At 41.2% G+C, this 27,979-nt stretch overlaps 1 protein-coding gene across 3 annotated transcripts; it reads left to right on the plus strand.

Annotated features, from left to right (window-relative positions):
• The first annotated feature begins 827 nt into the window (after nt 1-827).
• On the plus strand, nt 828-27,915 carry PIK3CG (phosphatidylinositol-4,5-bisphosphate 3-kinase catalytic subunit gamma). 3 transcript variants are annotated; one of them, XM_085555466.1, is made up of 11 exons: nt 828-939; nt 3,922-6,391; nt 10,050-10,115; nt 10,215-10,440; nt 12,618-12,721; nt 14,773-14,919; nt 15,859-15,949; nt 17,862-17,992; nt 19,041-19,152; nt 21,219-21,376; nt 25,944-27,915. In XM_085555466.1, the coding sequence occupies exons 2-11, from the start codon at nt 4,388-4,390 to the stop codon at nt 26,223-26,225; spliced, it is 3,321 nt and encodes a 1,106-aa protein (XP_085411592.1). In that variant the 5' UTR covers nt 828-939; nt 3,922-4,387; the 3' UTR covers nt 26,226-27,915. The 3 variants fall into 3 exon arrangements, with proteins under 3 accessions (XP_085411592.1, XP_032298315.2, XP_015705532.2); XM_032442424.2 differs by having other exon boundaries at nt 4,376-6,391; XM_015850046.3 differs by lacking the exon at nt 25,944-27,915 and adding an exon at nt 24,100-25,312 and having other exon boundaries at nt 4,376-6,391.
• Nucleotides 27,916-27,979: the final 64 nt, after the last annotated feature.

Below are 27,979 nucleotides of genomic sequence, written 5' to 3' on the forward strand. Positions count from 1 at the left end.
CCTTCCATTTAGTTCAGCGTAATGTATATTCATTTTAAAACTTCATGTTTACTCTCTGTTTTCTGAATTGCTTTCTGCTTCAAGCTGCTGTTACAGTTCTTAATGTTGTCATGCAAATGATTTTTTAAGTCAAGAGAAGTCCGCTGTTATAATGACAGTTACCCAACCTTTCATCATAGCACCTGTGTAACATACTAGTTATTCCTTTCTGGCATTTTTTTTGCTCTACATGGAAGTTAATGAAGCGTACCTAGAAAGATGTCTATGTGAAAACCTATGATCTTGTGTCAGCACACCTCTCAGGGCCGGTGTGCAGGCTCCCTGCTGCCCAGGGTTCACCTGCGAATTGCACAGCAAGATCAGGGCCAAAAAGGTCTCAGTACAAGGGCTGAAATAATTCTGCTAACCATTTTGAAATAGAGCTGAGACACAAATGCTCAGACCCTTTCAGAGTCAAACAGGCAGCAGCCAGGGCGGGGAACGAGTCATAAAGCCGAGCTGTTTGTTTGGGTTGGCAGTGAATGGTGCAGCCTGCGGTGCCGCGCCCCGCTCCGATCGATGTGGCCGCATCGTCCCTCGCCCGGCGTGGCTGCCCGCTGCCTCCCGGCGGCCAGGCTGGGCACAGCGCCCGGCAGCCCCGTGCGGCGTCCCGGCCCGTCGCCGGCCCCTTCCCTGGTCCCCTCCTGGCTCTGGGGAAGGGGCCCGGCCCTGCGGCCCGCTCTGCTCTCCGCGCCGGGGACAGACGCAGCGCCCGGGGCCGGGCCGGGCGAGCGGGGCGGGGAGGCCCCACCGCCGGTTCCCCCTGTGCCCGGCGTGTGATTGGCGGCGGCTCCGGAGCTGCCTCCCGCCGGCCATGGAGCCTCCCCTCCGGCCGCCGACCCGCTCCGCTTCCTGCTGAGCAGAACACCTGTCCGAGCGGGGCCAAGGCCGCGCACTGCGGTGAGTAGCGCCGTTCCGGGGTCGCCCCCGGACCCTTCCCCAGGCCAGCGCTGCCCGACGCCGAGGCCGGGCGGCTCGGACGGGGGGTTCCGCAGCGTAACTCCGCGGCCCGGCCTGGCCCCCGCGGCGGGCACAGACGGGCGGGCTCGGGCTCCTTGCCGGGCTGCGGTGAGCTCCGCCACTCCGCTGCTGCCGCGGGCGCTCGGCCTCGGCCGCCATCTCGGGCGGGCACAGCCCCGGGGCGCTCTCGGCCCGGCCCTGCGCTGCCTGGGGGCTCTGGCTCCGCGCACCCGGCTGTGCCCGGCCCGGGGTCAGGCGACGCGCTCTGCTCTGAGAGCTCTTGGAAGGGCTCTGCTGAGTCAGCACCGCTGCCCGCAAGGCAGGGCTGAGTGCGTCCCTGCACGGCGGGTGCTTCGCTCTGCACGGCCTCGGTGCCCAGCTGGGGCTTGACCCAACGAAGAGTTGCAGGATTCCGAGTGAAATTATTGGTACTCTGACCGAACTGTGCCAAGTGGGTGATCAGCCTGTCTGTGCCCTTAGGGTCTGTGAGTTAGCTGTGCTGTGCAGAGAGTTTAAACAATAAATAACTGTATTTCCTCATCAGGCAAATAATTATCTCTTGTGTGACCCGGTATGTATAAATCATAAACTTTCCCTGAAAAAAAAAAAAAGAAAAAAAAAGAAAAAAGTCTGAAATAATAGCTGAGGACACTCTGAAGCTGGCCTTCTCTGTAGATCTGCCAGCGGCAGGGAGTTCAACCTAGATGGTCTTCAAGGTCTCTTCCAGCCCAAGACATTCTGTGATCCTATGATACAGTTTAAGGTCAATAAAACTTCCTTTCTTTTTAAAAGTAAACTAGAAGTTACTGTTTCTTCCAGCTTGGGGTATCTGTGCCACATAGAGGAACTTCAGTAGGAAACAAAATATGCAGAAGTCTTTATGAGAGACTCAGGTAGTCAGATTCACTCTACAACCTCCTATTAATCTGTATCTGCTGATGAGTGTACTTTTTTGATGTAGAAGTCTGCAACATTATCTGTTATGTTTACTTGCTAATGGAAGGAACTTGGGTTGTTTTGATCCCGGTGAGAGCTGGCAGTTGCCAGTGGATTTGACAGAAGAACCAATTGGGACAGTTCTGGCTGTGTTCATGCTTCACATGTTGGTGCTGCATCCCTGCATAGCTCACAACTGCATCATGGTGTATATAGAAGGGATCTGATGCATCTGATGCAGTTTGCTGTGCAATGCCTGATTCTTTCATACTGCTGCTCTACTGGTAGGTCCTAGAAGGGGATGGAGCTGTCAGTTGCTGTAGTTGCGCAGCATATGGGGTAATTCTCTGTAGCATGAGGTAGAGATGGATGCTTCATTTGAATGTCTTGACAGTGCTGATCAGATGACTAGTGCTGGAATGACTTAACAGGAGAAGGAATATATGTGTATATGTGTTTGGAAAATTTATCCTTAAGTATATATCGCACAATGGCAAAATAGGACGTTTTAAGTTGTCATTTCTAGTGGGTTTTGCCATGTGTTTGTAACCATAACTGCGTGAGTTAAAACAACACGGAGGAAGATCGCCCAGTGATTCTGTTGTTGAGGTTACCATGCAAGATCCTTGGGATTCACCATCATCATGTGATGTTTGTACAAAGATTGGCTTAAAAAACTGTAATTAATACAAGCTGAGGGTCCTCAGAGTGTTACCACCATGCAGATAAAAATGAGGAAGCGTTGCAGATTTAGTTTTCTTCTGTCTGCTATTTTTATTCAAGTCTTAAAAAGTCTCTAAAAGTTTCAGAAACTCTTTAAAATATACTCCGTGCTCATGCTGATATTAAACATTTTTTATTTAGATTCATTAGTTTTACTGCCCAAGTTATTTATAGCTGTTTTAGTCTGTACCAAAGACAGGCTGTAAGCATGTCTCCTATGCATGTGTGTTAACATTACATTGCTCCATTGTGAATGTATTTTTACTGTTATAACAGGAAAAGCGCTCTGACTTTTTTTAAAATGAGCAATCATACGCATAATCAACTCGGTTAAAACTTCCTTCCTGCTAAGTGTAGCACTTCCTTTGCATCTGGATAGGAGGGTGAGCAAGAAAAGCAGAAGAGCTTAAACAAAGTATTTTTTGTATGAATGATCTTCCTTTGAAAAATAGGAACTTCAAAATTAAACAAATGAGTCGTCTTCGGCAATTCAGCCCTTATTTGATAAGCAGGTAATAATAATTCCTTGTGTTTTGTCCATTGATTGTAGAAGTGACGTCCACATTTTGCTTTCCAGGACTTGAAAAAAGAGTCATAGTTAGCACGTTAGATTGTTTTAGCTTAGCGTGTTTTTATCTTCTTGTTCTGTTATCTGCTGAGGCAGACGTTACTTCACTGTGCTTTAGTTTTCCTGGTAGTTGGAGAAATAGTTTTTCTTCTTTTGTAAAATGCTTTATCTGAGAAAGATGTTTCATCTTTTGCTGTAAGTTCGTGAAAGAAAACTTAGTGGGCGGCTTGTGTGTCTAGTGGCTTCCGACCTCTTGGTGAATAATTTCCACTTAAACTCATCTTCACTGAGCAATGTTAAACTGTGAACAAAATACCAATAAGGTACAGGGTAATGAAATGTCATAGAGTCATGGAGTGATTTGGGATGAAGGGACCTTAAACATTGTCTAATTCCAACCCCCAGTTTAGGAGCTTTTTTATGTCCTCAGCTTAGGAGTTTTTTCTTCTGTAACAAAGTAGTGTTGCTTTTAAAATTGTTGTATGTTGTAAGTGGTTTGATTTAGAAAATCACATCTAAAGATACTGGGCTTGAATTCGGATGCACGTTAAATGTCTGTCTTAAGAAACAGGCTTTTGAACTTCAAGGAATGTTTTTAGTGAGTCCTTATTCCTCATCATGAAAAAGAGAGGTAGAGGAAAAGGAGTACAGTCAGGTAATTAATCATCTGTTTTGTTATATTCTGTCTTTCCTAGGACTTGGTAGGATAGAGTTCTGTTCATACACTTTACGAAGTCTTGATGTCTATGAAAATCCACTTCCGTTAATACCAACAGCATCAAAAAAAAGAGGAATAATTGCTTGATTAAATAGAAACAAGAGCAAGTCACTGTGGTGGAAATACACTGTCACGCTGCTTATCCTCAGTGAAATCTGGGAAGGCTGTTTGAAAGCTCTATTTTAATTATTTAATCATTGGGTTTTGTTGTTTTTTTTTTCCCCTTATGTTTGGTTTTGAATTGAAAAGATTACATTTGGAGTGGCTTATATAAAGCAAGTGTTTATGACCAGAAATTAAAGGGAAGAAGAAATGTAAAGAACATGTAGCAGGATTGTGATTGGTTTGTGATGTTGATCATGAATAAGTACAAAATAACTAAAGAAAAAATATAGATGAGAATGCAATCAAATGTTTTTATGTTTTGCTAGATTTCTTTTGGCATGGAGTTGGATGAAAATGAACAGCCTGTTGTTATGAGAGAAGAAAACAAACGAAGGAGAAGAAGAATGAAACCTCATTGTACATCGAGTAATTTGTCTTCAATGGAACTGATATCCATTGAGTTCATCTTACCTACAAACAATAAGCATACTAAAGTACCGGAAACTGTGTTACTCGAAATAGCTGGAAACTGTACCGTTGAGCAAATGAAAGCACAAATTTGGATGCGTGCAATAGAGATGAGTCAAACCACAGACTTCTACCATGCGTTCACCCCGGATCAGTTTGTTCTTCAGTATCAGAAGAAGGGGCAATGGTATGAAATTTATGATAAACATCAACTGTTACAGACATTAGACTGCATACTGTACTGGAAAGTGTTACAGAAGAAAGTAGGCAAGATATATGTAGTCCAGAAACAAAAGCCATCAGAAGAAGTTCAGGAATTTCAGCGGCAGCTTAATGATTTAATTGGTTATGATGTTACCGATGTCAGCAATGTGCATGATGATGAACTGGAATTTACCCGACGCAGATTAGTCACTCCACGAATGATAGAGGTCGCCTGTAGAGATCCTAAACTGTACGCAATGCACCCATGGACTACATCTAAGCCACTCCCAGAATATTTGTTTAAAAAGATCACTAATAATAACATTTTTATAATCATACATAGAGGAACGACGAGCCAAAAAATTAAAGTGTCAATAGATGACACTCCAGATACGATTCTCCATAGCTTTTTCACAAAAATGGCAAAGAAAAAATCTTTGATGGATATTCCTGAAGATCACAGCGAACTGGATTTTGTTCTTAGGATTTGTGGTAGGGATGAGTACATTATTGGAGACACACCCATCAAGGATTTTCACTGGATAAGACAATGCCTTAAGAATGGGGAAGAAATCCACCTTGTCTTAGACAACCCTCCTGACCCGAGTGAGGATGAGGTGCAGAAGGAAGAGTGGCCATTGGTGGATGACTGTACAGGAGTTACAGGATATCACGAACAATTGACAATAGATGGAAAAGATCATGAGAGAGTCTTCACTATCTCTTTGTGGGATTGTAATAGGAAGTTCAGGGTGAAAATAATCGGTATCGATATCCCAGTTTTACCAAGAAATACTGATCTTACTGTATTTGTGGAGGCTAACATTCAACATGGGCAACAGCTTCTTTCACAAAGGAGGACTTCCTCAAAGCCTTTTACTGAGGAGGTTCTGTGGAATATTTGGTTGGAGTTTGATATCAAAATCAAGGATTTGCCCAAAGGAGCGCTCCTGAATCTTCAGATATATTGTGGTAAAGCACAGGGATTGTCCACAAAGACAAACCTTCAGTCACATGAATCCCCCAACTCTGATTCAAAATGCAAAACTCAACTTCTCTATTACGTGAATCTTTTATTGATAGATCACCGTTTCCTGCTACGAAGTGGGGAGTATGTTCTCCACATGTGGAAAATCCCAGGCAAAGGGGAAGATCAAGGAAGTATCAATGCAGACAAACTCACCTCAGCAACTAATCCAGATAAAGAAAATTCCATGGCTATCTCTATTGTGCTGGACAAATATTGTCACCCAATTGCCTTGCCCAAGCACAGGATAACATCTGACTCTCAGGGGGACAGGACACGGGCTGAAATGCCCAACCAGCTTCGCAAGCAACTGGAAGAGATCATAGCAACTGACCCACTTAATCCACTTTCTCCTGAGGACAAAGAACTTTTGTGGCACTTTAGATATGAAAGCATAAAGCACCCCAAGGCGTACCCTAAGCTGCTTAGCTCTGTCAAATGGGGACAACAAGAAATAGTGGCCAAAACATACGAGTTGCTAGCTAAAAAGGAGGTGTGGGATCAAAGCACTTTAGATGTTGGACTCACAATGCAGCTTCTGGACTGTAACTTTTCTGATGAGAATGTACGAGCAATGGCCGTTCAAAAACTGGAAAGTTTAGAAGATGATGACGTTCTTCATTACCTTTTGCAACTTGTGCAGGTAAGGTGTATTCGTATTTATGATCTCTGGCTTCTGAGAATATTTACATTACCATATAACTATTCCTATGCCAGTGAACAACCCTGTTTTTGAAGCCTTCGGTGTTTAATCAAAGCAGTGCTAAGTGACCAGACTAACCCAAAACTCATTTTCTACTTTCACCTTCTGTCTGTATCGTTATTTTGGTATTGCCATTGCTTTGTGCCTTACAGTTTGCATCTTGTATCTACAACGATATCTTATGTTGGCAATGCTTAACATGGCTGCGGTGGGAGCAAATCCTTACTGTGCTCTGTCCAATGCTGTTCTTGTCAGGTCTGAGTGATGCTGAGCTGATGAGCTGTTGGTCACCCTTACCAACATTGAGAAAGAAAGTAAAGGCAGATGTTAACACAGCAAAGGCCCGAATAAAAATCTGAGATTGGGTTTCAGGATCTGGAATGACCATTCTGTTATATAACATGTGGCAGCACTGTCAGTCGGGGACTGCTAAGGGGACCAAATTTATCTAGAAGGTTCTAAAATAATTAAAAAGCAAATAAAAGTTTGTTATCCATAGATGAAACTAATTCATTCCGGGAAGTTGATTTAAAAAAATGGTGTTTTAAGTGGAAACGAATCAGCACTGTATTTATTTGAAGTGCTTTGTGTGCAGTCTGCTAGATGAGACATCTGGAAAGTTGACATCGGTTGTACAAGCAAATGGGTTTGTATTCCACAAAGGGGGGCAGAGTCCTATGGCTTCTGGGAGGTGGGACCCGCAGTCGGCGCTGTGGCTTCGTGAGCCTGGCTGGTCTGTGGGTCGCGTGCGGGGCTGTCAGCTTGCACAGCAGGAAATGCTTTATTCAAAGAATTAAAGGACGGAATTGGCATTAAAAAACAGAAAACAACCCCTCCCCTTCAACCTCACCCCCAGAAAATAAGAAAAAGGGAAACGTAACCTGGGAACTGGTGAGATGGGCTTTGGATTTCCATGTGTTCAGAGGGCCCTGGTTGCTGTAAAAATAAAGCTGATTTTTCAGACTTAGCTGCACACTGGCAGTGCCTTAAAGAAACCTTGTTAGCCTTGTCTTCACTTGTCTGAAGATGAGGCTCCCCAGGCAGAACTGGTGAGCTTAGCATCAGCCAGAGGAACCGCCGTGGTTGCTTCCCCAGACCTCCCACATTGCTGGGCCGGATCCGCTCGGCTGCGGCTCTGCAGTCTGCACGCAGCTCAGCAATTTCATTCTCCTTTGTACCTAAATTAGAGCGTGGGATGGCGATTGGTCCGTGTCAAAGTGCCTGAGAGAAGGGGGGAAATACTCTTATTAAAATTTCTTTTTGAGATCATTTGCTTTCGGGAGAAAGTTTTAAAGAGAATAAATCGCTCTAAAGGTAAATTAAATGAGTGTAGTATAATTTCACAGTAGTTTAATTTCACCATGTCGTTTTTAGTAAGAAATTTATCCAGATGTCAAAATACTGTCATCCCCAGAAGGGTAAAAATTCTGAGTCCCAGCTTTTACCTCTCAGCTGCTTCCTTGGATTCTCTTCCATGGTTAATTGCAGGGCACAAACCTTTGGCACCACACAGCCAAGTATTGAAACCGCGTATTTTCTGCGAATGAGTGGATGCCTGGCAGTCCTCTGGTGGACATCTTGGATGTCTCTCTTGAAAACAGCCATGACTTCTCACATACATGCCTTTATGAAAGCTTTACAGCACATTTCCCTATGCATGGTGTGTTCCCATCCCAGTGTAGGTGGGAATCATGTTATTTCCCACCTGGTATATCCCAAACTATGTAGCTATGCCACGAATAAATCCACTGAGCATCCAATAAAAGTCTGTGGCTCTCTGTGGTAAAATGTAGCAAAGATGATTAAATCGCAGCAAAATTCCTTGTAAAACAAAAAACCAGTGAAGAAAACTGCATGACTGTTACGTGTCAAGGCTTCCCATTGGTGAGCTGACCCAGTGAAGGCCCAGGCTCCATTTCATTCTGAAGCTGTTTTTCAGGTATGTGCATGAAGAGCATTCAGCAGAATGTATACCAGAATAAGGTCTTTAATAGCCTTCCTTGGGCTATTAAATCCACACAGTGGATTTTGTGACTCTCTTCCAGGACTTATTTCTTTCTGCTTTCTCTTTCCATGTTTCCATGCCTACCTTTTGTCCCCTTTAGCCTCAGATTGATCCTCCTGTAAGTTCGTGTCCTTCGGTCAACAGGAAAGAATCAGATGGAGAAAGCATTTGGAGGAGTCACCAGGATACCCATCACAACTTAGGGCCCAACCCAGGACATGGGTTAGGTTTTGTTTTATAGACCGATTCACTTGGTTATTGTGGTGAGGGTGAGAATAACAGAACAAAATTCCTGAGACTTAAAACATTCTTGACTTTGTTTCCACCCCATTTTGGCAGCATCTTGGCAATACCTGTGGGCTTAGCTCAGGGGAGGGGCTGCTGGAAGAAAAAATGTCTATCTGTGCTCACAGAACCATTGAAGAAAGCAGCTCTGCTTAAGTCTTTTGAGCTGCTCTATCCTATAGAATAGTATTTGTATCAGAGCTTTTCTTCTCTTCTGTGGTCTTCTGGGACTGAGGGTCCGAGTGCCTCAGATAAGCGGCACTGATAAGCTGCTCCTCTAACCCTGCTGTGTGTCCTGAGGTACTGCCTGTTGGCAGAAATGGTGTGCTCTTACTGAACGTTTTAAAGAATAATTACAAATGCATTAGTTCATTTAGCAGTAGTCTTTTCAAGCTACTTTTCTCTGTGTTGGTCAGACTGCAGACTGTTTTCTCCTCTTGCTGGGTTTTCCTACAGATTGCTGTGTTGTTTCACTGACAGTCCAGAACTCAGTCTCAGAACTCAGTTAGCTTGGCCTTGTCTTGCTTGTCAAAGAATTACAGAATGGATTGGTTTGGAAGGGACCTTAAAGCCCACCCAGCCCCACCCCCTGCTATGGGCTGGCTGCCCCCCACCAGTTCAGGCTGCCCAGGGTCCCATCCAACCCGGTCCTGATCTCCTCTAGGGGTGGGGTACCCACAGCTCTATGGGCGTCTGTGCCAGGGCTTCACCACCCTCTGAGTGAAGAACTTCCTTCTAACATCTAACCCAGATCTCCTGTCTTTTTAGTTTGAAGTCCTTCCCCATTGTTCATCATTATTAGACTGTGTAAAAAGTTGACCCTCTCCTGCTTATAAGCTCCCTTCAAGTACTGGAAAGCCTCAGTGGTCTTCTCCAAGCTGAACAAGCCCAACTCCTCCAGCACGTCTTCATAGGAGAGATGCTCCAGCCCTCTGATCATCTTTAGTGGCCCACCTACAGACCCTTTCCAAGAGCTCTGCATCCTTGCTGTGCTGGGGGCCCCAGGCCTGGATGCAGTACAGCAGATGGGGCCTCACGAGGGCACAGCAGAGGGGGGCGGTCACCTCCATTGCCCTGCTGGCCCCAGATTGCTTGTTGCATTAATCAATATAGAACCTGTTGCAGATAAAAGGTGCTTGCTGAATGCAGCATAGAAGTATTGCTATGTTTTTTCAACTTCGTTTCCTCAAACAAGCTGTTTTGTTATGCTCTTTCTTACAGCAATGTATTATATACACGTGATCTGTAAAGTGTAAGTGTAAGAGGACCTTACATATGTTACTAACATGTCTTCTTTGTATTGCTCAGGCTGTGAAATTTGAGCCGTATCATGACAGTGCATTAGCCAGATTTCTGCTGAAACGGGGTTTAAGAGTAAGTATTTAAATACAGCCTACTCATGCCAAGTTACTAATAGTATTATCTCAAGGATATGCCATGTATGCTAATTGTAATGTCTTTCTTCACCATCAGAACAAAAGAATCGGTCACTTCTTGTTTTGGTTTTTAAGAAGTGAGATTGCCCAGTCTATGCACTACCAACAGAGGTTCGCTGTGATCCTTGAAGCCTATCTTAGGGGCTGTGGAAAAGCGATGCTGCAGGATTTCATGAAACAGGTTCAAGTCATTGAATTGTTGCATAAAGTCACAATGGAGATAAAATCAGTTTCTGCAGAAAAATATGATGTCACTTCTCAAGGTACTTATTAACAGACATTTCTTTGTATTAGTATTGTTCTTTTCCATTTAGCTGTGAAATCTAGGCATCAGATTGTGTAGGTTATTTAAAAACCATGGATATATTACAGACATATTTCCATTCCTTGATTTATCTTCTTAAGCGTCATGCCATGCAAAGTTAGAATTTTGTACATAATTCTTAGCTGAATGCCTGCACTGAAAAGCAGAAGCAACCCAGGACACAAGTATTAATTGGAAATACAGGGCAAAAAACGGCACTCACCAAGAAACACAGCCTTACCCCAACACCTGCACAACTGCAAGGGCAGTGGGGAGGAGTTCAGGGCAGTGTCTGCTAGACCACAAGTAGCTGGTGGATCAGCCCTGAGCATACAGGGGCACGTCTTTGGTGCTGTGCAGCACAATGAATAGCAGTCCTGTGAGACACAGATGTGACACTGTTATTTTCAGTTCCTGTAAGCACTGCTTTGGCCCCACACTAGGGTTATGCAATGCCCGTTTACCTCTGTATTTTCCTGCCTTTTTTATTATTATTATTATTTTTCAAGTGGCTCCCTTAAAAGCATTTTTATTAGGATTCCTGTTAGTTGCTCAGATTTGGCACTAGGTGCAAGAGACACGGCAATAATAAATTCTAAAAGCTATAAAATTTGGGAGACATACCAGTTCTTCCTACACGGTCAGACCAGTGTTCTAGGCCACAGAGTCCTTGCTTCAAAAGTCATTCCTGTTCTGGTTACTGGGAAGTGACTGGTGTGGTATTTGAGATGCAGCTGCTTTTACAGACCTTGTCTTGGGAAGCAAGGAATCCACTGAGGAGCTGACACTGTGCTTACCAGCTCAGGGTATTTTTCAGGGCTGGAGGTTTCCATATCAAAAACAAGGTATAAATACAGAGCATTGGGTACTGCCTTTTAATTAAAATTGTTTGTATCAGATGAAAAATAAGTTTATTTGTGATTGCATAAAGTGTAAAGGGAATATGCATTTGTATTTTGATATATGATATGCTATCGGTTATATTACCATGTAGTGTGGATTTCAGGACTCAATGAATGCCTATACAGCATTTTTTCTAAACAGCATTTTAAATCTATCTAAAAGTGCTATATAATCTAAACAGATCTGCTCAGATCCCCATGTTTCTGGAAGGAACTTAGGAACTTTCAGGTGTATTTGTCTGTAACAGCAGTGGTTTCCTTAACAAATCATATTTGAAGAATATGTGGAATAGAAGAAAAGTTTCAGGAGAAAGCATTCACTTTAGCACCCACCAGATTTTGAAATGGATGAGCGTCTGTATTTAATCTACAGCAGAGCAGTTAAAGAGTTTTTATGTAATTGACATTTCCACTGAATAAGGCTTCCATTCAGACTGTCCCACAAATGATAGATGCAGTTTAATTTCTTCTCAGATTGCTGAGGATGTGACTTTTTCTATAGGTATCCTAAGCTTCTTGACTTTTTAAAAGTTTATTTTCTACACTTTCTTTTTTAGTTTATTGCTTCTTTTTCTTCCATATCATTTCCATTCTCTTATTTTTTTGTGTCTTTTCTTCTTACTGTAATATGAGATTTACAAAGCTGCAACAAAAAAACTTAAATAAGAAATTCAGCGTATCTGTGTTTGAATTCCTTATGACTACACTCTACAGTGCTGCATGAATTCAGAAGCCGTGAATCTGGCTGTAGGAGCAGTTAGATAGGTGAAAATAGTATTAGTAAATGCAAGGTACTGTCAACTTCCCCTTCCTTCTCAGCCTTTGAGGGAGATATTTGAGTGTTTCTTTATCAGTAATAAGGGAAATACATAAATGTATATATACATTCTCTATTGTGTCTTTTTTTTTTTTAATGAAAGTTGAGTTTTTGATGTAATCTCTTCAACCCTGAAGATGGAGTCTTCAGAGGAATATCAAGCACTGTGTGGTTTTGACATTGTGTAGAGGGACCATGAGTTGGGAGGTGCTTGAAGACTTTTGGGATCTGAAACAACTCATTAATCATGATGTCAAAGAGCTTTCCTCCTTTCCTCAAAACAAAGTGTCTTTAAAGAAAGCAGTTTTAAAAGTAGTTAAATAGAGGATTTGTTTTTAGCTAAATCACAAGTTAATGAGTTCTATTAGCTATAATGCTTCCAACTTTTGATTTTAGTGTGTTTTCTTGCATTTGCAGTTATTGCGCAGCTTAGACAAAAACTTGAAAAACTACAGGGCAGCAAACTTCCAGAAAGTTTTAGAGTCCCGTATGATCCTGGGCTAAGAGCAGGAGCCTTGGTGGTAAGTACAGTTTGAGTTTCTACTCATGCTTTTGGAATAGAAAAAGATTCTATCTGCAAGTATGTTTCCTTTGGTAAAAACATCCAGAGATCTTCTTTCACTGTGAATGTGATAACATCTAATGGTGTCAAAAAAGGTTTCTTCTGAAACCAATAGCATTTCTCTAAGTGTGATTACATGCCACCATACAACAAAACAAACAAACAAACAAACCTCTTAAAAAATTCTAATCACTGTCAGTTAAATTGAGAACTTAACGGGTGGCTGACTTCTGTTTATATGGAATCCCTATATAAAACTTTCAGCAGACTTCAGAGGTTTTCAGATGTTCTTCCTACTTTTTTTGAGATGTGTCTTCCTACTTTTCTTGTCTTACCTGAATGATGTGTCTGACCTTCACATGTCCTTAAGGTTTATTTGAGACCTTGATCTTACTAATGCAAACGCTCACCTATTTCTGATTTTTTCTGTATCTCTGCTGACTGTGTTGCTTTTATTAAAAAATATATTAATATAGAACTTTACTAGAATTTGGGTAAAAACACAAATATTTTAGGATACACCTGATATGCAGCCTACAAGAAAGGAATCCTTTGATTTTTCTCTTAGCTAAGAACAGATGAACCGTCCAGCTTAAGGAACTGCCAGTCAGTAGGGTGCTCATCTAAGTGACTGATAATTGCTTTCCAAATCTGCCTGTGTTTCTGTTAAATAAGCCCCTGCCTTCGTAGACAGCCTGTAGGCCGGTCTGCCTCAAATTGAAAGAGATGAACGCCTCACAGCTGAGGACCATAGAGGTACTGTCTGTACAGAAGTCAATCGAAACAATATTTACTCAGAAATACATTTCTGATAAATTCAGAAACTGAATTTAAATAATTATGAATTTTTTGTAGGTTTATACGTGTTCAGCTTTTAAATTTTATTTTGTTAACTTTTTTACCAAAAAAAACCCAAAAACAAACAAACAAACAAAATAAAAAGGATTTAAAAATAAAATGCCTTTGAGGCTTTTCTAGTTTTCCTTTACTTAGGAAGTGCACAGCCCTTCGAGGCCCTTCTTTGGTACACAAAGCAACTGGTTCGTTCTAATAAATGTTACTTGTCCATAAGCTCAAAATCCTCACAGCTCGAAATTGGGATAGTCTAAACCAGATATTAGTAGCAAAACTGGTGTTTCAAGTAAGTTCAAAAACTCAATAGTTTTTTTCCCCTTTTAATAGAAATAGCGATAAAAACTGGTTTCTTTTAAACTCAAAGTTCAGAACCTCAATCTGTGAAACATGGATATTCTGAAATACTCTTTCCTGACACCATCACTTCTGTCAGCTCTCAAACACTGGTGTGTAAATGCTTTTATTATTTTAGGTGGTTTTACTGTACATAATTATTCCAGAATAGGAAGTATTTTGTGCCACATTTGTACGAAACATAATTAGTTGAGAATAATACAATTTGCATAGTTTCATTGCTGAACTTTTCAAGATCGAAAAATAATAAAACTAACTGAGTGCTTATTCTGTTATTTTATGAATTACTGTGTTAAATTACTTTCACAAATGCCATTTTCCACATGGGTCTGGCTGCACAATTTTCTAAGGAAATTGAGTAAAATCAAGTAGTCTGTAATAACTGAGGTCTCTAAAATTCACAGTGTAGACAAGATGGCAAATTGCATTGGACAACTGTTACTTTCCTGTTTTGCAACACATCTCGGAATGCTCTGGGGAGTGTTTTCCAGTTATTTCAGAAGCTCTTGGCTTTTGTCCTGGCTTAAAAGTTCTTTCTGTCTGAAGCAGATTTACAAGTTAAAATCAGTTGCAGAGAGTCAAGGCTTATGTTTCCCTTCATCATGGGCAGTGTTAAAAACTTTGCAGATTCAGTGAGGTTTACTCTGGCAATGGAACGCCATACTTTGCATGTGTTTTCAGTGTGTTTCTTGTGGTCTAACTGGTTAGAAGTTGGTAAACTGCTCTCCAGCTGATGTATATAAAAAGGTTGGTGCGCTGGTGTTGGAGCACATTGCCTAACGATACACGTGTCTTTCACAGATAGAAAAATGTAAAGTAATGGCATCCAAGAAAAAGCCCCTCTGGCTTGAGTTTAAATGTGCAGATCCGACCGCTCTATCAAATGAAACCATTGGCATCATCTTTAAACATGGAGATGACCTCCGTCAGGACATGCTTATTTTACAGGTAAGCCAGCTTAAATGCTGTATTGTAGGAATAAATTGAATATGTAAATATTTCTAAATTGTTTTACTTTTCAGAGGAGTACATGCTGTCCACATAGAATAGGAGGCTTTCATTTTTAAGCCGTATGACAAGCTGATAGCAAAATAGGATCTTCTTTTTTGCAGTGCTGTGTTTTAGGTTACTATTACCTTTTTTCCTGTCATATTCCACACAAACTTAATATTTTGGTTTTCTAGAGAAGAAATCTGTTATTTAATGCGAGATGGCTTGTCTTTCTGATGAAGGTGGGGTTTTTTTGTTGATCTATGTGGTAAGTGAAGTTACAAATGGAAAAAAAAATGATAGATTGCTGTAGTAATATTTCAGTGGTTACTCTGACAAATGGGGCTGTTAGCGTTTGCAGGGATATTTATGGTGGAAAATGGGTGTACTCATTAATATGTTCAATCTCAGATCATGTAGAAATCATAGAAGACACTTCATTAATATCTTGTAAGCAGGAGAGATTGCCCAGTCACAGGACAGGTTAGGAAATAAAAGCCCTGATTATATAATTGATAATCTTGAATGGCTGCACACTTTCTGTGTTCTGTGCCACAAAATAGACAAGTTTAGTCTCATGTCAGAATTCTGGGCAGTGTTATTTGTCTGAGTAATAAATAATGTCTGAACAATGTGGGTTAGGTACTAGGAAGAAATCTTTATGCTTAAGATGATGAAGGCACCTTCAGGTGTCAGAGAAGCTGTAGATGTGCTTACTCTGCAGAGACCAGGTTTGGTGGGGCTCTGGGTAGCATGATGTACTGAAAGGTGTCTCTGCTCATGGCAGAGGATTGAAACTCAATGATCTTTAAAGTCTCTCCCAACCCAACCCATTCTGTGATTCTTCATTTCTGTGAATTTGTAATAACTTTGTGCATTCCTCCTTGTTTTTACTAGATTCTTCGAATTATGGAATCCATTTGGGAAGCTGAATCCTTGGACCTCTGCTTGCTACCATATGGCTGTATTTCTACAGGGAATAAAATAGGTATGAGGTCACACTTACTGTAATTAGAAATTCAAAACATCATAGTTACAGTAAAGGAGAAGTATTCAGTATGCTCTGCAGTCCTGAAATCAGCATCAGTTTCTCTGCCTTTCTGTGAGCAGCCTTCATTCGTCTCTTAGCTGTAGTTTCTGCCCTTCTAATGGATGTCTTCATACTGCTAGACTTGCTTAAGTGACTGTGCTTTCTTTGTTAATCCAACTGTTTGGACCCAGATGTTTCTCTAATAACAATATTTGATATGAAAAAGTGATGAAAGCAAGTGACTTCCTCAAGATGTGTTGTGTAACCCCAACAGCTCCATAACTCACTGTGTTGGGTTTGCCTGTATTATGCACCCTAGCACATCCATATTGTCCATTTTCCCAGTATTCAGATGATACGGAATTGACAGTCACAGTTAATTCTGCTGACCTGTTGTCGCACAGCTGGCTGGAAGAAAGCCTTCTCGCTGCAGAAAAAATGTCTGCACCCAAATTAAGCTTTCATGCTGAAAAGAATGCTTTGGCTGACATAAACCATTCATCAGGGAGACAGGCTGGCAAGTACTGCTCTGCCATTTACTCAGATCTTGAACGTGTGTAAAAATTAGCAAGTTTGTTATCTCCTGTCATCTGTGTAGCTGGCAGTACAATAGGAACTGCATGGATTGATAAAATCATTGCAGTATAAATGCTGTCACTTATCTCCTGTGATATCCAACATTTTAGTCCTTTTCTGCCAGTGACCACAGTGCTCTTGTATTCAACTTACAGGCTTCAGTATTCTTTCTTAAATTCTTAATGGGTTCCCCATTTTGTGATCTGAAGGAAATAATTGTTTATGTCTGTATATGCACTGGGGAAGGAGATGTTAGAATTCAGCATCATCCCAGCTGCATGGTAGGGTGTTCCATATTCTGGAGACATCCACTGCTGCTGCCAAATAGACCTCAGGAGGAGGAACTTTCTCTGCAGTGTATCATGGGTGAACAGTCATACCTTACTATCTCTCCCATTGGCATGGCCATATGTTCGCGGCTATATGAGGCAGTTTTCAATACTTACTGTGCTGGGTCACTGCCAAATTTAAATAGCTCGAGTTGGCACATGACGTAAAAGTTACCTGCCTCAGTCCTGCAGATCCCAACAGCTCTGTGCTTTTGCTGCTTTCTGCTGAGAGGAATGCAGTTTAGTTGAGATCTGTCCCAGTTACTGAAGCCTCCTCTAGGACTAACCGTACCTACTGAGGAGTGTATCTGTTTAGAAGGATCAGAAGGATCTGCTGGGAGAGGAACGCTGTTCCAGCACATAGCTGGAATATTTGCTTAGGCAGAATAAACTGTACAACATTCTGTCTAGGTTTTGTTCTGCTGTTTTAGCTCTGCAGCAGAGAATGATCAGTAAATGGTTGTCATGAGCATCTGCTTTAAAATCTGTAGACTTTTCACACTGCTAAACTACACAGCTATGCTGGGAGAACTTGAAAATACAGTGAGAAGCAGAAGATGTCTCCTGTAACAGCTCTGCTCCCCCAGAGTCAGGAAGCTGTTCACCAGCAGAGGGAGATTTGTGAGCACAGGCAGGAGAAACCTTTCCAACAGCTGGAATGTGATCTGGGGCTCACTCCCAAGAGACAAATAACAGTCCAACAAACACAAACCGAAGTGCAGCGCTATTCGATTTGGTGGTGGTTTTCAGAGGTTGTATTTCCACAGTAGTGTTGTTAAATGCTCTGGCTGGCTTCAGCTGGGAATGGGCAACAGCCAGTGTTGCTTGTAAAATAAATGGATGCTCACAAGCTATTGGAATTATACAAAAGGTTTAAAGAGCAGAGTTTAAAATATTATTTTGTGTATTTTATATGCTTTGATATAAACAGTATAAATGCTAATTTCTCCTCTGTTTTCTGCTAGGAATGATTGAAATTGTGAAAGATGCTACAACGATTGCCAAAATTCAGCAAAGTACAGTTGGCAACACTGGCGCATTTAAGGATGAAATACTGAACCAGTGGCTCAAGGACAGGTGTGTCATTGAGGAGAAGGTGAGTTCTTTGAGTTCTCCTCCCCTAAAGTGGGATGGAGGGGAGGGATGTAAAACACATGGGTTGAAATAAAAACCGTTTAATAGGAAAAAAAAGGAGAAAAAAAAGAAAAGAAAATAAAACATCAAAAAAGGTAAGACTACACAAAACAAGAGATGTACAGTGCTGTTGCTCACCACCAGCTGAGTGATGCCCAGCCAGTTCCCAAACAATAAAAGCCCTCCCAAGTTAACTCCCCTGGTTTTATGGTTAAGTACAATGCCATATGGGATGGAACATTTCTGTGGCCAGTCTGGGTCACCTGTCCTGCTTCTGTTCCCACCCAATTCCGTGTTGGGCTCCTCACTGATAGAGCAGTGTGAGAAGTTAAAAAGTCCTTGACTTACTATAAGCACTGCTCAGCAACAACTAAAACATCTGTGTGTTATCAACAGTATTCTCATCCTAGCCAAAACCAGGGCACAGAGTTTTCAGATGCGCCCCAGTAATTGAGAAGCATAGGGTCCACAGTTGTATTTACTGTGTTACGTGTTACTTACGACTTTGAAAAATCCATTCATTTTGCTGTACTCAGCTGTGAATGTCTGTGAAAGAGCCTTCTGCATCCAGCTGGCAGCCGGGCTTCTGAGTTACAAGATGCTTTAGAAGCGACTCCTTTGTCAGTGGTATTTAGAAGCGATACATGAGGAACAGATTGAAAGGGCATCCTAAGAACACTGAGAGGCACTGTGGTTTTAGAGGACTGAAGTACAGATTTGGGTACTCATAACTCACAGGTTCAGTGACCTGTTTGAGTTTTATTTTCACAGAAAGTGTGGACTACTATGTGCTAATTTTATTTGGCCTAGAGAGTACAGCCAGTTCCCACAGCATAGCGAGTGCAGTGCAGGGCTGTGATCTTTATCTCTGCTGTGTAACGGTGTACTTTATAAGACAGTTTGTTTGACTTTTGCTCAATACACATCAACAGAAAGGCATATTAGTCTGGGAATGACTGAAGGAACGTTTCTAACACTGAAACATTTAACATCTATAAAATTATTTTTAGTTTCAGGCAGCTGTGGAAAGGTTTGTTTATTCCTGTGCTGGCTACTGTGTGGCAACCTTTGTTCTTGGAATAGGAGACAGACACAATGATAACATTATGATCACAGAAACAGGTAAGTATGATTTTTGGGGTGGGGGATTGCATAGAAGCAAGGATTATCTATACCTCACTAGGTTTATGTTTTAATCTAATAAGTAATGCATAAAACAGTGAATGAAGGTAAAGAATCCCGTTCTGTCACCATTGCTTTCAAATTCAGATGCTTCTATGATATTGAAACTTACCGTTACCCTTTTTGAGTCTTCATATAAGATCTAGATGTTTATTTGGTGGAGTGATAGCATCAGTGGACAGAGGAAGGGCAGTTGATGGTGTCTGCCTTGACTTGCGCAAGCCCTTTTACATGGTCCTGCACCACACCCTTATCTCTATGACCTCACTACAAGAAAGGCATGGAGACCCTGGAACGTGTCCAGAGAAGGGCAATGAAACTGGTGAGGTGTCTGGAGCACACATCTTATGAGGAGTGACTGAGGGAGCTGGGATTGTTTAGTCTGGAGAAGAGGAGGCTCAAGGGAGACCTCATTGCACTCTTCAACTTCCTGGAGGGAGGTTGTGATGAGGAGGAGTTTGGCAACAAACAGGACCTGAGGAAATGGCCACGAGTTGTACCAGAGGAGGTTTAGATTGGATATGAGGAACTCCTTTGCTGGGCAGCCCTTTTGGGCTGTGTGATGAGAGCTGCCTCAAGCTTTTATAGCTCAACTGACCTGTGAGGTTGGCTGTATGTGGTTGGCTGAGCACCAGATGTGTTTCTGAAAGGTTGCTGGTCTGTGTGTAGCATACTGCTGTCTACTACACTACTGTTCAATCTATCCATTTTCTTCAGGAGGATGTTGTCTGGAACATGCACAAGTGACTTAGTGGGTCAGTGCAACCAGGTCGGCTGTGAATAGTCCATTGAAATCTTTCAGGACCAGTCTGTGATAAATCAGATTTCTCTGTAGAACTTGGCTGTGCAGATGTGTTACAGGAGCATTGTATTGTCCTTTTGCACAGAAACCTCTCAATAAATGGCTACATGCCTCCTGAAATAACCTGAAGTTTTTTGTATTACAAACTTTGCCATTACTTCTTTATGGACATCCCAGGAAGGACCCCAGATTGAGCTGCACATGTGAAGGCATTCTATCTGGCCTAAGGAATTCCAGTTTCATGAGCATGTTACTTCCTAATTAGCCTTTACATAATGCAAAGAGAGAGAAAATACTTCTGGTTTTAGTCAGAAGACCATATATTTAATATTAATCATATTGCGGTTAAAGTTTTACCAGCTGAAGGCTGGAGAGAGAAAGTACCCTAAAGGCAGAAATGAACTCATTGAAGACTACAATTAAAAAAAATAAAAATAAAAATTCAACAGAAATCCTTGTGGAAAAGAAGACAAGTAAATGCTTTAATTTCAAAATGAATATATTAATAACAGTACTATACATATTGTGTACTAGCAGAAAGTGCATGATAAGTCAGTAGAAAGGGGGACAGTAAAGGAAATGTTATTTGTTTGTAGTCAGGAGCAGATTAGCCAGAGTTTAACAGGAGCTGTCTGGAACAACAGAAGGGAGAAGGAGGTGATTGAGAGGTCTGCAGAATACATCAACACTGGGATAGGTTGTGATACCCTGATACCATACTGTAATCTCAGAGTTATCTGTAGTGTGTGAAACTTATTCTGTACACTGCAGGAAGATATATAAACCAGTAAAGCAGGTATGTGAGGGAGAAGCATGTTCTAGTTCCAGAGTTGCTGAGAATTTGCACCGTAATTGACAAACCTTTTCCATGTAGTGATGTGCTGAGATCTGATTGTTATGGATCAGGAGCACATCGCTTCATGTTTGAAAAGCTGTGAGTGTATGTTTAGGAAACATAATGGGCCTACCTGGTTTTAACAACTGCCAAAGACAAAAAATAATTTCACTTAGAGAACACAATTATGTATTTAAAAAAGAGAGAGAGAGAGAGAGAGAGAGAGAAAATATTCTTTTAATAGTCTTTTCTGATGAACTGCAGTCATAGGGTAGACCTACAAATGCTTTCGGAAATACAGTGAAATGCATATGATTGTTCTTGGCAGTTTATTGCATTTGAACCTAACTGTGGCTTGTTTTTATAAAGGTAACCTTTTTCATATTGATTTTGGCCATATTCTTGGGAATTATAAGAGCTTCCTTGGAATTAATAAGGAAAGAGTTCCTTTTGTGCTGACTCCGGACTTTCTGTTTGTCATGGGGACCTCCGGAAAGAAGACAAGTCTCCATTTCCACAAATTTCAGGTAAAGTGAATATTTAACTGTAAATGGATGAAGTGGCATTTTTTGCCCTCTGAAATGAGCATTGGTGCCTTAGACTTCCAAGGTCTGTGCTCCTGGGTATTGCATTAATATAATTTACTGAATCATAATGCATTTCTGGGTTATTTTAGCTCTAAAAATGAGTGCTATCTGTAGGATTAGAACTAGGATGCAAACAGCCGTGAAGCCACACTGAAGAGCTTCAGCTAGCTGCAGTCAGGAAGACTGATTTTCTTTGTTTCTTGTTTAGATTGAGAATACTTTGTAATGGATATCAGTATCTGTGACAGCAGAGAGACAGCATTAAGCATTACTACTTGTACTGTGCTGTACAAGTCGGTGTCCCTCAGCTGGCTGTGCCACTGTTACTCCCTCCTGATTCTTCCCCTTTGTCCTAGGGCTGGGCCAGCTGTATCTGGACAGAACTTTACAGTGATCATAAACTGTGTACAGTTCTGGTTTTGTAAATTGGGTGGACTGAACTCTGAAAGAGAACAGTGTTAAAAATCTAATTCTACTGCAGTTTGTGTAATTTTAAGTGAGCTACTCCAAAACAAGTTGTGGTTTTGGAATCTTGTGACAGGGAGGGAACAAAGCAAAACGCTGCTTATTATTTTTAATGAAATGTCTGAGAGAATGGCTAACCAAAGGTAAGTAGATGTCTGGGCTGGTATTCCTGCATACATCATTAGGAAGTTTAAATATGTGCCTGACTAGAAAGGAGGTTCCCTGTGTTATCTAAAGTCTCCTCCGGAGTGCAAGTCAATTCATGGAACACCTCAGTTCTGGAAGCAGAAAATAGTTGAAAATATGGAAGTGTGCTGGTGGAGAATTGGAATGCTATCAAGTTTTTAGTGTCTGTAGTGAGGACATGTATATATGGATCTTCCAGCTCTTCAGAGAATGTGTGACCTTTACTTCAGCAGCCCAAATGCATAAGTATCGGGAGGTGATTTTGGTCCAACCTTCTCTTCAGTAAACCCTCATCATAGAGAGCAATCCTGGCTTCGACTGAATGCGTTTGTTTTTCTACTGCGGTACAAGTTTTTAAAGTAAATACTGCTACCATCCCACTGGTGCAGAAATGCCACGATAGTGCCAGTGTCCGTTCCATTAGTGTCATTAACCAGAGGAACAGTGCTTAATGTGCTGTACTGTTGTGAGCAGTGACCGTGACACATAACCTGCTTATCTGACGTGGGATGATGTGGGCACAGACAAACAATAACATGGACTGAGAAATGTAAGTTCGTGTACAGTTCTGCATTACGTACTGTATGCAACCTGCTGTACTGTACTGGTAATGCCTTAAAGGATTTAAAAAGAGTTGAAAGCAAGGCTTTCATACAAGTACAATAGTGACACAGAGCAAGATACGCATCTCCTATCTTGCTGTAAAGAAGTGTGTTTTAATTAGATGTTCAGATAACAAATGTAAACAAAATGAAAGCCTTGCTTTCCAACCAGTGGGTTGTGTCATGTTCCTAAATAGCGAGGGATTCATTCAGTGTGCCTGCTGACTCATGCAAGCAGTAATGGAAAAATCTCAGCATTTATCCTTCATTAATTTTTAAGAGCATCACTCGTTAATTTGTGCTTCAGCTGCATTAAATATGTTGTACTTTAGAAGAATGCTTTGTTTTCACAGGCCCCTGTCTTCCTGATATTCTAAAATACCCATGGGTTTGTCTGGCTTTATGTCCTGTCGCCTGTTGGTCCCTACAGATGTGTCAGGCACAGCTCATACTGCAGGTGTAGTTACACAGCTGACTTTCGGGTCCCCTTGCAGCAGGGTACAGCAGTTAGTACTGTGCTGGTACTGCTGCACTGTTAAAGCTGGCAGGAGCGTGGCAGTAAAGCTTGTTTCTCTTAGCTCTTACTCCACATTTTGCTTCCCTTTTTGCTCTTTTCACAATGGTTTAAAAAAAAGCAACAAAAAATAGATGCCAGAGGCTATTAATGAAATGACAGAAATGTTCAGCAGAAAGCATTATTTGAGAAGCATGATTTAATCTGAGAAGACAATTATTTCTCCGTCCCATCTGTGAATTTTTCAGCTGCCTCAGTACTGTCCAAATTTCTCTTGCTGTGAGTGTCAAATGTGGTGGCATTTCCTTTCCAGCCTTTGGCTGAAGCCCATGCCTACATAAGTGCAACTTATTCATGTCATACATGTGGGAACCCTTGAGAGAGCCTTACTGTAGGTCTCCATGGACTCCTGAGCTTTGTCCACCAAACTATTGTTGTGTGTAGTTAGCCTAAATTTCTCTTTAGTACTTCTGCCATTGAATGAATTTTATTCATTGTCTCACTTATTTCATTCCTTCATTTTTCATTACTTTACCCCGCAGACCCATTATTACAGGGTTCTGTGCTTTTAGTACTCTAATCAATTCTTCTGCTTGGGCCATTTCCTTACAAAATCCCATGTATTTGATTGTCAGACAAGGTGACAAGAGAAAGAAGGATGTACGCTTCATCACTGAGAAGTGATGTGCCGGAAAGAGAAGGCCTGTATAGCAGAACTTGGGCACTCCATGTTATACACACACTTGACCCTTAGGACACTGGTACTGAACAACAGTTTCAAGCTCTCAGAATAACCCACTGTTGCTGCGTGGACAAGTCGAGGCTGTTTTCTCTTCATCTCCCCTCATTTGGCCCATGGCTTTGATTAGTTAACATCTTTCTCCCTAATCCCACAGTATGCACATAGCCCTGACACACGTGTGCCACTTCTGGTTCCCTCTGCTTCTCTCAGAAGTACAGAAACGACTTTTCCTGGGAGATGTTAATTCCGAACTCCATTCAGCTCCTGCCTGCATAAATAACTGTAACAAGGAGGTGCAGATGTTTTAAATCCTTTGAATTCTTTGGAGGACGGCGATGCCAGTTTCTTGTCTGCATAATTGTTTTCCTGTCTCAGACACCTTCAGCAGTGAGATGTATCATCCACAGAGAAATGCAAAACCTCCTTTGATACGACTGTAAAGAGCTTTCTTCTCTTTCAAGAGAAACAAAAACCACGCTAACTCTTGTGACAAGATTTCCCTGCTTGAAGTCAATATACATAAGTAGAATTTTTTTCCTGGTGACATGAAGTGAAACTAATCCCTGTAAAAACTTGATTGTGTTTTCTGTTGTAAACTGTGCTTTGGCCGTTGCAATTTGTCTTCTGCTTTGCCAGAGCTGAACTGACATTAAAGTTCTCATCTTATTTCAGGACAGGATTTATTAGGAAATGTGAGGGGCCTGGGCAATAGGGGAAAAAATGAGAAATAAAACAACCCTACGGACAGATCTTCCAAATATCATCTTTCTTCCCTTGTGCTTTCCTGACCCGTCTGCACTCTTGTCTGACGTCGCTGATGTGAGCAGTGATAGATGTTGAGGTTATTTGTGCCACTCTTACTGTTTATGGGGAAGAAAAAAAAACCACCCACTGTGTCGGAAATAACCAGAGCTCTACAGAGCTAATGAGATTTGTTAGGAAGGTATATGAAAATACTTGAATTACATAGGACTTTTAAAATCAGTTCAGTCAAGTTGTGGAAAGGTTAATCTTAATCTTTATTCGGGTAAAAATCGGCGTTGCTTCAGTTTAGGTTTAAATAGCAACAACCTTCTTGAAATTATTTCTCATTTCTTCCCATTACTGCCTTGCAGGCCTAATTTAACTTCCTCATTTTGATTTCTGCTGTTTGATTGCTTTTCCTTAAGATGTTATTTTGAAAAGTAAATGAGTAATGAATTCGATGTAAGAAATAATCATTCCGATTTATGTATTAGTCACTTATCATTAACCATTCTTCTCAAAAATATTTCATGTTTTCATTCTTCTAAAGTTTATGCTGTGAAGCACAAATTACTTTTCTATGGAAGTGAAAAAAGCAATAAAAAACCCAATAATCCCTCGAATCCAGTAGGACAGCACATAACCATGGCAGTCCTAAAGCCAGGCAGCACACCAGAGTTTGAAACAGAGCTGTCAGCTGGAGAAATGTGACTGAACACCACGCCTGGAGAGCCATCTCCATTAAACAAGCCGTCACCTCCACAGCTTTTAAAGACATCCACATAAAATGAAGAATTGAGCCCTGGAGGTGCTGCTTTATTCAGAGTCGCTTGCGATCCCCTGGTCTTTAAATGGAAACATACCAGTTGTGAAGAAAGACAATGAATTACTGCTGCCTTTTTAACAGTCTCAGCAAGGGATTACATGACAGGGAAATTAATTTGAAATCCTGGCGAAGCTGAGGCTTTGAGCTTTATCAACTAATGTCATATTATTTAAAAGAGTCTTTCGTTTGTGCACCAAAATGGGACCTGTTGCCCTGAGGTGTGCTCCCCAGCCACGTGGCAATGGATGCAGACGTGAGCGTGATGTTTCTGCTCCAATGAGCAGCTCTGGCGTCTCCTTTCCCTGATACACCGGTGACTGAACAGTGCCAGTTGGTGGCAAGAGTTCATACCCGAATTCCCATGAAGTTGCTAAACCATCCCTTTCCATGCACCTCATCATTTAACAGAAAATCCTTCTCTTTTGTAGGATGTGTGCGTGAAGGCTTATTTAGCTCTCCGACATCACACCAACCTGCTCATCATCCTGTTCTCCATGATGCTGATGACTGGAATGCCCCAACTGACCAGCAAAGAGGATATTGAATATATTCGAGATGCACTGACAGTAGGGAAAAGCGAAGAAGATGCTAAAAAGCATTTCCTTGATCAGATCGAGGTCTGCAGAGATAAGGGCTGGACTGTGCAGTTTAACTGGTTCTTACATCTTGTGCTCGGAATCAAGCAAGGAGTAGAAAAGCATTCTGCTTAACGTTTGGTGTCAACTACCGGTAGATGTGAATAGGAAGTCAGTGAATATACTTGTTGTTATTTATGCATTCCGAATACGTGAGCGGTCAGTACTGCCTTTACCTCGCTGGCAGCTTCTAAAAAGCCTGGTTTTTTTGGTCTGCCTCTCCATAAGAGCTTTCCTGCAGTTAAGATATATATATTTTTAATGTCTAATGATGTTTCCAGTTGCCGGGCTGTCAATTAGCTGCTTTGCTGATGTGGCCTGCAGTTTTCTTCTTTCCTTTAGTAATAATGAAGGAGGAGCTTGGGTCAGATAATAACTGCAATCTCAGATAGAAATTTTCAGTGGCATTGCCTTAATCGTTCAGGGGAGTCAAGCCTTCAAATGGGGGGAAAAAAAGTCTGTTTAAAATGGATGGTGATATTGAAATCCCTGCAGGAAATTGATTTCTTTATCAGGATGGCTTTTACTCATGTGTTCTTCACCCACATCTCCTCCCTTTGTCCCATTTCATTCTTGTTCTGATTTTTAATGTGTCAGTAGAAAACAGCCTTGACTCCACTGCCAAAAGAAATTCCTTTATTATTATTATGGTGGCCTCTTGACATACACAGCTGAGCTTGACTGTTGCTGTAAGAGAGCTTCGTAGTTCCTTGGAAGCATCTCCAGTTTGAACCTGAAATTCCTAAGGCTTAATTTTGGACAGTTTTTTTACTGTATATATATATTTTTAACAGGGAAGTTCCATATTATGTTACAGATTATATTCTTATTGAAAATGTACTGAAATTCCACCTGTGTAGTGAAAGCCTTACTCCTCAGAGAAAGCTCTTCACATAAAAGTAATTGATGTTTTACCAAATACCTGAGAAACCCAAAGTTATTTATTCTTTGGAGAGATATTTTTGGGAGATACCCAAAAGAAATTGAATTTAGTCTTTGAAATTGTGTATATTTTGCTATTTATTTTTAAATTCTGTAAGTGACTGTACTACTGAAAAGCTATTTATGAAAGAGAAGAAATAATTTCAGTATTTAAACCTAAAAGAGGAAAAAACTGATCAGTGCTAAGTAGAATTGTCACTTGTCTGCTGTAGGATACCTGCAGATCACCTGGACTGCCCAAGGTAGGAGCAGCTGTCTATCACAGGTCAGTCTTTGACTCCAGTTGTTACTGTGTACTTCCTGCTGATCGATTCTTACCAAAGAGAGAAGATGGCTTACAGCATTGCTTTTTTGCACTCGTGCCCGTGTGATTTCTTCTTCCATTGTAGTTTTACACGGGCTTTACTTTACACTTAAATGATGAACTGAGTTCTGTCATTCTGTTCTCGTTTGCTTTGATCTTTTCACAGAACTGTTAAGATTTTAACTACTGCTACCACTGTTACTACTGAGCATATCCTGGAAGGATTTGGACTAAACGTACTGTAATTGGTGTCTCTGTAATGAGATAGAGCCAGTCTGTTTTTGAAATACAGATGTTTAATTGATTCCTGTGCACAGAGATATTTTTGATGTGTGCTGAGTTAAGGAAATCTGGAAAGGTAAAATGTAGAATATTTTGTTGTTCTGTTGCATTACCATTCTGTGCAAGATAGGCTTAAAACCATGCTAAAATGCAAAGTAAATGGTGGATACTGTCTGTAAAATGGTATTTTTAGATTTGTATTTTGTAGATCTGAAATAAATTGATTGATATGTTCTATTCACCTGATTTTTCCTTCATGAATAAGCACTTTTCCCTGATATTTTAAAGACTGCAGTCTCAG

Source organism: Coturnix japonica, chromosome 1, assembly GCF_054131305.1.
Source record: "Coturnix japonica strain WE chromosome 1, WE-NBRP24, whole genome shotgun sequence".
In the NCBI taxonomy this organism is placed as follows: Eukaryota; Metazoa; Chordata; class Aves; order Galliformes; family Phasianidae; genus Coturnix; species Coturnix japonica.